The sequence below is a fragment of the Pteropus alecto genome, unplaced genomic scaffold (genome assembly GCF_000325575.1).
Source record: "Pteropus alecto unplaced genomic scaffold, ASM32557v1 scaffold49, whole genome shotgun sequence".
In the NCBI taxonomy this organism is placed as follows: Eukaryota; Metazoa; Chordata; class Mammalia; order Chiroptera; family Pteropodidae; genus Pteropus; species Pteropus alecto.
In genome coordinates, this window is record NW_006443131.1 from 2,785,056 (window position 1) to 2,793,599 (window position 8,544).

An 8,544-nucleotide genomic window follows, 5' to 3' on the forward strand; every position below is an offset into this window, starting at 1 on the left:
AGCGTTCCGGCCACGTGCTGGGACCTGCCCTGCCCGGGAGGGGAGGGGGCCGTGGGCGGCGGGGAGAAAGCCTTGTCCGACCTGTGGCTCAGGGCAGAGGCCGTCTGCGGCGAGTGGTGCTGGGTTCTGGGCTCTGGAGTGGGCGGGAGCCCGTGTGCCTTCCAACCGTCTTTTGCCCTGTTGGCCTGGCCCGGCTCCTGGGGATGCAGGGTGTTGTGGGGTGGGGCGGAGCCTCCCTGACCTGGGGGATGTCTCCTGCCCTCAGGATGCTCAGGAATTCAGTGACGTGGAGAGGGCCATTGAGACCCTCATCAAGAACTTTCACCAGTACTCGGTGGAGGGCGGGAAGGAGACCCTGACCCCCTCCGAGCTACGGGACCTGGTCGCCCAGCAGCTGCCCCACCTCATGCCGGTACTAAGGGGGGTGACCTGACCTGCCCTAGGCAGGACAGACTCCCCAAGCGAGCGCTCCGAGGCCCCACCCACTGGGCCACCACCCCTGGCACTAGCGAGCCCTCGCCCTTCCCCCTCGCCAGTGCCAGCCAGGCCGCCCCTGCTTCCTGCCCCTGGGCGGGGCGGGCGGGCAGATGGGCCAGCGCGGCCGCCTCGCTGAGCTCTGCCTCCTCTCCCCGCAGAGCGACTGTGGGCTGGAAGAGAGGATCGCCGGCCTGGGCAGCTGCGAGGACTCGAAACTGGAGTTCGGGAGTTTCTGGGAGCTGATCGGAGAAGCGGCCAAGAGCGTGAAGCTGGAGAGCCCCGCCGTCAGGGGCAGCTGAGCACCTGCCCCTGGAATTCTGGGGGGCGGGGGGTGATGTCGGGAAGAGGGGACCTTAGAGACTGCAGGCCTGGAAATTAAACCTCTGTCCACCACCACTCTACCCGCGCCTGCGCCTGCCCCGCCTCTGCGAGCTGTAGGATCATAAGGGCCTTTCCCGGGGTCTCTGCCCTCCATGGGCCTGGAAGTCCCCACCAGAGGGACGCTCGGCGGGGGGGTTCGGGGCACGGATGGATGTGGAGGGGTGCTCAGGGGTCGGGACGTGTGGGAGTGGGGGCGGACGGGGCGGAGCTGGGCTATGGGGAACGATCGGAAAGGGCCTGGGGACAGGGCTGCACATTTGGCATTAAATTTGGTCTCTAAGAACCTACCTCCTAATCCCTTCCCCAGCCCTGTCTGTCTGTCTGTCCGGTGCTACCTCTTCCGCCTCCAGCTCCACCCCAGCCTCGCCCAGGGCTGTCCCTGGGCTGGGGCAGAGGAAGTGACACAGCAGGGTGGGGGGACCGGCTAAGGAGGGTGTGACTTTGGGGATGAGGGGGCCAGCAGGGTGCTTGGGCATTTACAGAATGATGGTTGTTTTGTATCTTTTGATTAATAAAAAGAATGGAACAAGTAAAAGATGTCTTGACTGGACGCCTGCCCGCCCGCGGTCCACGGGCCCGTGGGTGAGGGGTGGGTGGGGTGAATGGCAGAGTCATCGGGTGGCATGTGACACGTGGAGCTGCAGCTGGGTGGCAGAGCGAGTGAGCGGGGACCCACGTCCCATGGATGTGGGTTGAGGATGATACCAGGCCCAAAAGGGGACACCTGGTCCTCCGTGAGGTACGAGCTCCTCGGTGCCGGTGCTGTGGCCTGGGACAGGAGAGGAGGTCCTGAGTGCACACCTGGGCGAAGGGCGTGAGCCAGGTGTGTGGAGCCCGCCCGCCGATGAGCGCGGAGGGAAAGGCGAGGCTCGCGGCCCGCGGCTGAGTCCCGGCTCCGCCACTTCGCGTCTTCGGGACTGTGGCATGTTCCACAGTGTCCTCATCTGTAACATGGGGGGCTCGTGGCACTGCCCTCCCAGGACTGTGAGGGCGACACAAGGCACCCCGCACTTAGCAGCGTCGGGTGTGCGCCGACCAGATGTGGAATGGCCAGTCTCCTGGGTACCTTAGGGACGGGGTGAAGGGTGTCTCCAGAGGAGACCTGTGTCGCATGAGGGGTCCCGCGGGGTCAGGAGGGGTCCTGGAAGGCTGGCCTGGGGCTGGGAGCTGGGGGCGCCCGTGTCCGGTCCCTGGCGTCTGCCTTGGTGACTTGAGCCGGCAGAAGTCAGCCGTTCCTCCTGAAGTCCCGAGGCCAAGGAAGCCTGTGCGGCCAGTCCGGCTGGCCTGGAGTGCTAACTGAACTTGTCCGTTTGGGGCTCCTGAAACTGAGTTCCCGGTGACCTAGGTGAGCAGGGCAGGTGACAGTCCTGCCCTTCCTTCCCCAGCTGGTAGGCTCCCTCGGGCCTGCGGGGCTGGGAGGGTACGGCTGTGGGAGTGCCAGCTTCCTGCACGCCCTCTGGGGTGGGTGCGGAGGGGTGCTGAAAAAGGTGTGTACCGCTTTAACAAGGGCCCAACCCCAGGGCCAAGTCCAGAGGGAGCGCAGTCACCGGCTCCCACCGAGCCAGCTCAGCCAGGCAGGGCAGGCGGGAGTGGGACACTCGCTGGGAGAGCTGCGGGGAGGAGCTCTGGCCCTGGCTGCCAGAGCCCAGACCCCAGAGCCCTGCTGGAGAGGAGGTGGACCAGGAGGCAGGTGAGCACTCGGCCGGGCCCGGAGGTCTGGGGCTGCCCCGCAGCAGGCTGGGGAGGCCAGAGAAGGGGCGGCGAGGGGGCCTGGGGAGGGCGCCTGCCAGGGGCCGGGCTGGGAGCTTTCCTTAACTGTTAACTTTCCCCAAAGGCCCTTGGTGGAGAGTTCTGGTGGGACGGGGCTGGCAGGGCCTTCGGAGGGGTAGGTGGGGCTGTGAGAGGCCCCCTCCCGGCCCAGGCCCAGCAGCTGCTGGCTGGGCCGCCTCCGGGCTGGGTGTTCAGGAGCTTTGCCTGCAGCCAGTTCCACGATCCCCTAACAGGAAGAGGGTGAACGCGTGCTGGTGAGGCTTGAGGGCCATCAGACCCTGACGCTAGGTCTGGGAGCTGTGTCCTCGGAGAGGTGGTGGCCCTCCCAGAGAGGGCCGAGGGAGCTGAGAACCCGAGGGGACAAGTCAGGCACCGAGGTGGCTTCCCTCCACCTCGGGCCACAGGCAGGTCCTGGACGCAGGCCCCGCTGTGCTTGGGAGCTGTTCCTCAGGAGGGTGGGTGGGACCCAGAGGAACCGGGGTGACATCCTGGGGGAGCCTGGGAGAAGGGCCAGGAGCCCCGGCAGCTCCTCCGCCCCGGACCTGGGCAGGTTCAGGCTTGACTGGCTTTGTTTGGTGGAGCCACCTGCCCCTCCAGGAGCATCGCCTGCCCAGCCCTGTCGGGTGGGGGAGAGGGCAGGGGTGCTGGTGAGCAGGGGTGCTGGTGAGCAGGCCTCAGCCTTTCCCCATCCACGAGGAAACAGCTCTCTGGGTGTGCGTGCGTGTGTGCGTGTGCGTGCGTGTGTGCACTCCAAACTCATCCGACTTCACTTGTCTGGAAAACACTTCAGAGGAGCAGGCTTCTTTCTCCACCCGAAAACAAGCGGGTAGAAGGTGGAGATCTGTAGTCCACACAGAGGGCTCGGGAATGGCAGAATTCCTCGCTCTGGGTGTCCTGTGAGGGCTCTCTGGGTGTGCGTGCGTGTGTGCGCGTGCATGTGTGTGTCCACTCCAAACTCATCCGACTTCACTTGTCTGGAAAACACTTCAGAGGAGCAGGCTTCTTTCTCCACCCGAAAACAAGCGGGTAGAAGGTGGAGATCTGTAGTCCACACAGAGGGCTCGGGAATGGCAGAATTCCTCGCTCTGGGTGTCCTGTGAGTCCTCTGAGGGTGGGGAAGGGCCAGGCAGGGGTGTCAGGGGGAGACAGGAGCCTCTGGAAGTGGGTAAAAGTGTGGGGAGGGGAGGGGAGGCCGAGAACTGGCCGCGGAGGGTGGAGAGGCGAGTTTGCAACGGCCTTGCAGACAGTGTAGTCACCAGCCCACTGCGGGCTGCACCTGCCCTGCACACTGAAGGCGGCGGGCGAATGAATGAGAGCGAATAGACGCATCCATGAGTGAATGAATGAATGAATGAATGCGCACACAGCGAATAAACGAGTGGACGCATTCGAGGTAGACAGAAGGGACGCGGAGCATGCTCAGTTTAGGCTCGAGGGTGGGTCAGGCTCTGGAGGGGGCAGGGACCAGGAGGGTGGGAATCCGGGGCCATTTCCCAACACCTGGGCACAATTTAAGACTCGAGAAATGTGTGTGTAGGGGCGGGGAGAGAAGGTGGATTTTGGGGGGTGTGGTGGGTGTCCGGGGCTCCGGGTTGAAGGGAACGAGAGAGCTGAAGAGATGTGAAGTGGCCGAGAGGCACTGGGAGGGGCGGGGCCGGAACCTAGGGCTGGGGTGCGGGGGGCTGGAGCGGCTCAGACCCAGGGCCCCGGAGTCGGGGAAATCTGGGTGTTTGGAGAAGTCAGCAAGCCGGGCTGAGGTGGGCAGGGTGGGGACGGGGGGCCTCTTGGTTGCTCAGTGATGACTCAGCCAAAGACAGGCCAATGAGAAGCCTGGGGAAGGGTCGAGGGCCCCGGGTGACAGGGCCCTTTGGAGAAAGTGGTCCCCCCCACCCCCACTTTTTGGAAGGCTCCAATGTCACCTCCTCCCAACTCTCAGGCCAGGATCTACCTGTGGCAAAGTCAATGCAGGACCCACCTCCTTATAGGACAGGACACTGCACCTCTCCCCCGAACCCCCCCAATCCCGTGCCTGGGGACCCTCCAGCCTGGTTGGTGGGCGGGTAGAGCAGGCAGCTGGCCGTGGCTTGGGTGTAGCGGCAAAGCCTGTCTCCTGGCCCCTGGGGAGGGCGAAGGGACGAAGAGGACCAGTGGAGACACCGACACCTTCCCTCAGAAGGACACTTATCCCGATGTGTCTCGCGGTGTCTATACGACTAAAGGAAGGTGACCCCCCGACCATTGGGAGGCCTGGGAACTGACACCCAGAACTGCTGAAGCTGCCTCTCAGGGGCGATCGCACACCTGACAGCAGGTGGCTCACTGTCATCTGGGTGCTTACCTGGGTCTTGCCTGCTTGGCTGCCAGAGGCAGTAGGGGCTGGGGCGGGGTGTGGAGGAAGGGCCGGAGGCGCCCTCCTCAGAGAAATAAGATTTCTAGAAGGCAGGTGGCGGGAGGGTTGGGTGGGCCCGGAGGAGGGGGCGTGGCACGCCCCCTCCAAACTGATTTCTGTTCCTTTTCCTATTTCCCACAAAATTCCTCATTCGGGGATCAAGGTCTGGGATGGCTCAGGGTGGGGGCGTTCTCCGAACCCTCTCCCTGCCCGAGAAGCTTGGTTGAGCGTAGACTCGGCACGGTCCTTGCTGAAATGGGTTGGGCTTTCAGAATTCGCAGGAACAGGGTCAAGTGTCAAGGCCACGCCCCACCCAAGGGCAGCGGAGCGCACAGTTCATGGACTGAAAAAAATGTTCCCTCCTCATCCGTGGATGTTAGAGGGTCTGCACGAACACCTTACAGAGGCACAAACACTGAACCACACGGCGACACGCTTAATAGATAGAGTATGGAGAAGGAACATAGTTTCCCGCAGCCCAGGCTCCGTACTCGCCCTTCCGGCCCCAGACCAGGGGAGACCAGGGCAGGATTCGGTCAGAGGCGCCCCGGCCTGGCCTCTCAGCTCTTTCTTTCCTGCGTCCGGGCCTCATCTCACGCTCCCTTCAGAAAAAAAAGCTTTGCGGGAGGAAACTCTGAGAAGGGAGGTGGGGGCTTCGGGCGGTACCTGGTTTGGAAGCTGGAGGGAAGTGGAAAGTTAATGCAGTCCCGACCTCGAGCCAAGCGCTGGGCCGGGCAGCGCGGGCCAGGGGAGATGCGGGGGGTTCAAACAGGGAGGCTTTAAAAATGTTGTCCTCAAACCTAGAGTCCTTCCGTTCGGTTCAGAAAACACAATGGCTGTGTGTCAGAAACCCTCTTCTTGCTCCCAAGGATGTCTGGTGTCTGGGGAGACAAGACCCAGGAAGATGCCGTGGCCACACTGGCTGGTGGCCCCGGCCAGTGCGGCCGAGAGTCTGTGGGAGCCGGGGAGGGGGGCGCGGAGGGCAGGGTTCAGGGCGGGCTTCCCGCGGGAGGTGTGGTTCGCACAGGCTTCAGCTAGGCAGAGCGGGCAGGTGTGGGGCGCGGGAAGATGACGGCCACCAGACGGTTAGGGAGCAGGGGCAGGGGCGGGGGGCTGTGGAGAGGCCTGGCGAAGCCGACCTGCTTCCCGTGGACGCCGGCCGTGTCTACCTTCCCGTGCCGGGACCCGATGGGCACGGTGGCTGCGGCTCATTCCTGGGCTTGGGGGCGGGAGGGGAGGCTCATTTGCCCGGGTTCACTTGGGGGGGCTTTGGGCATGGGCGGCGACTCACAGATTGCATCCTACATCCGCCAGTTCCCTTCATATCCTGTTATTCAGAAGGCTGTATCCGCTGGCGATGTGAGTGCCTTTTGTCTTGGGGCAAGGGGGTGACTGTGGCCTTTGGCTGCCTGCGGCTGTCTCCAGCTGGGCAGACCGGGCCTGGCTCCTCCTTTGGTGATGGGATGAGGGATTCTTGGGTCCTGCTGTATGTCTCAGTGTGGGCGTGAGGAGGGCCAGGCCGGGGGCCTACGGAACGTCCTACTCAATGGCTCAGGACGTCTGAGGCCCTGGACTCACTATCCTGGCGCCTGGCCGAAGGGACTGGGAGGTTCCTGCCGCCTGCTTTGCTGCCTGGTGCTGGAGTCTCCGCGGGTCCTGCTGGGGGAACCCTGGCTCCTGCCGCGCCAGCCCCTTGGCGGCTCCCAGCAGGTCCTGACTGTTGGCTCCCAGGACAGTGGACGGGAGGGCCAGGGTGCCGAGGGCGGAGGCACGGGCGCGCTCTTCCCACGGAGCCTCTTGATCTCTTGGGCCTCTGACAAGCCGGGCGCCTGGGGCACGGGCAGGGGCAGGGGCAGGGGCAGGGCCTGGAGAACCTGTTAAGGCGGTTGAGTGGGGAGCACCTGGGTTAGAGCAGCACATAGCTGTCATTCCAGGTCCGCCCCCGCGCCCACCCTGGGCCTCCCTCTCCGGCTCCCTCCCTCGGCGGGCGTGGTGGTGGGGGGGCCCAGGCATGCGCGCCAGGCGTGGCCGTGGGGGGCTCACCCGCGCTTCTCCGCGCCGCAGGCCCCGTGGGGAGTGAGGCGCCGCCATGGAGGACGGCTACACCGAGCTGGAGAAGGCGGTCGTGGTCCTGGTGGAGAACTTCTACAAGTACGTGTCTAAGCACAGCCTGGTCAAGAACAAGATCAGCAAGAGCAGCTTCCGGAAGATGCTGCAGAAGGAGCTCAACCACATGCTGACGGTGAGGCCGCCCGAAGCCCTTGTCCCCTGAGGGGTCCTTCCCCACGGCAGCCTCTTTCCCCCCCAAAACCACGGTCTCGACCGCGCCCAGGCCTCTCTCCTGTCTCCCAGGCAGTGAGGATTCTGGCTGTGGTGGCCAGCCCCTGCGGGGGCTCCGTCTGGGGCTCTGCCGCGCTCAGCACTGCTCACCCCGGTTCCTCCCCAGGACACAAGGAACCGGAAGGCTGCTGACAAGCTCATCCAGAACCTGGACGCCAACCACGACGGCCGCATCAGCTTCGACGAGTACTGGACCTTGATAGGCGGCATCACCAGCCCCATCGCCAACCTCATCCGCCAGCAGGAGCAGCAGAGCAGCAGCTAGAGGACCACCCCGCCTGCCGCGGCCCGGATGCCCGGATGCCCGGATGCCCGACGCCCGGCCCCTCGTGCTCCTCCCACGCTCCCTCCTCAGCCTCCCGCCCACCCAGGCCCCGTCCTCAACTTCTCCCTCCAGACCTTCTGCTGACCTTTGCCGAGCAGGGGGAAGGTGTGATGTTACTTCAGAGCGTCTCCCTGAGGGTGCCCCCCAAGGGTCTCAGTCCTTGGAGCCAGCAGGCCCTGGAAGCCCCTCTGTGAGATCTCGTGCTGTTCAGAGACCCCGAGAGTTTCCTCAGCCCATCCCCCCTTCTGGCGGCTGATGTGCCCACCGGATTCTGCGTCTCTCCTGACCTCCCGCGGTCTGGTCGCTGCCCCAGGTCTTCCTGCTCCTGGCTGCTCTGTCCCCTGGGCTCCTCTGCTGGGTGCAGGAGCCTTCCGGGACCTGCCCAGCAGCCGTCTCTCGGGCTGGGAACAGCTAAGCAGGGTGGAGCCCCCTCCCTCCTGCTCAGCTGCGGAAGCATGGCAGAAAAGGCTGGATTTGGAGTTTGTGTCCCCCTCGGCCCAGTCCCTTTGTGATGCTTATTAAAACCTCTCCACACCTTGGAGCCTCTTCAAGCTTGGTGGTCTTTGCCCGGGGCGCCTGAGGCAAGGGGGACTCTCCCAGAGAAACTCCAAGGGCAGAGCGAGGAAGCAGGAGAGCTGCTCCCAGCAGCTCCCCCCTCCCAGCTCTGGGAAAGGGCCACGTCTTGTCCTGGCCCAGACTCAGACTCCACCTCGCCTTCCGGGCACACCCTGTGTCCACCTGGTCCTCACTGCAGTGCCGGCCGGGAGAGGGCCGTGACCCCCAGGCTTGAGCCGCGACTGTGCCAAGGCCTCGAATCCTCTGATCCACAGAGAGGTTGATGGGATGAGAAAAGTAGGGGTAC

At 64.5% G+C, this 8,544-nt stretch overlaps 2 protein-coding genes across 4 annotated transcripts in view; both read left to right on the forward strand.

The window, feature by feature from the left end:
* The window catches only part of S100A14 (S100 calcium binding protein A14), a 1,572-nt gene extending 237 nt beyond the window's left edge, over positions 1-1,335 (forward strand). Inside the window, exons 2-3 of the mRNA XM_025040852.1 lie at positions 98-412; positions 636-1,335. Of these exons, the coding sequence (XP_024896620.1) occupies positions 98-412; positions 636-776 (456 nt within the window). The 3' untranslated portion in view covers positions 777-1,335. The remainder of the gene's footprint in view (positions 1-97; positions 413-635) is intronic.
* A 1,030-nt stretch (positions 1,336-2,365) lies between these two features.
* Positions 2,366-8,223, forward strand: S100A16 (S100 calcium binding protein A16). Of its 3 annotated transcripts, none has more exons than XM_006923597.3 (3): positions 2,366-2,548; positions 7,082-7,259; positions 7,464-8,223. In XM_006923597.3, exons 2-3 carry the CDS (start codon positions 7,107-7,109, stop codon positions 7,620-7,622), a joined length of 312 nt encoding a protein of 103 aa, XP_006923659.1. In that variant the 5' UTR covers positions 2,366-2,548; positions 7,082-7,106; the 3' UTR covers positions 7,623-8,223. The 3 variants fall into 3 exon arrangements, with proteins under 3 accessions (XP_006923659.1, XP_015453755.1, XP_015453754.1); XM_015598269.2 differs by lacking the exon at positions 2,366-2,548 and adding an exon at positions 2,755-2,882; XM_015598268.2 differs by lacking the exon at positions 2,366-2,548 and adding an exon at positions 3,572-3,724.
* Positions 8,224-8,544: the final 321 nt, after the last annotated feature.

Coding starts and splice junctions, on each gene's coding strand:
- S100A16 (XM_006923597.3), top strand. CDS start 7,107: ATGGAGGACGGCTACACCGAGCTGGAGAAGGCGGTCGTGGTCCTGGTG. Junction 7,260..7,463: donor AGCTCAACCACATGCTGACG/GTGAGGCCGCCC, acceptor GTTCCTCCCCAG/GACACAAGGAACCGGAAGGC.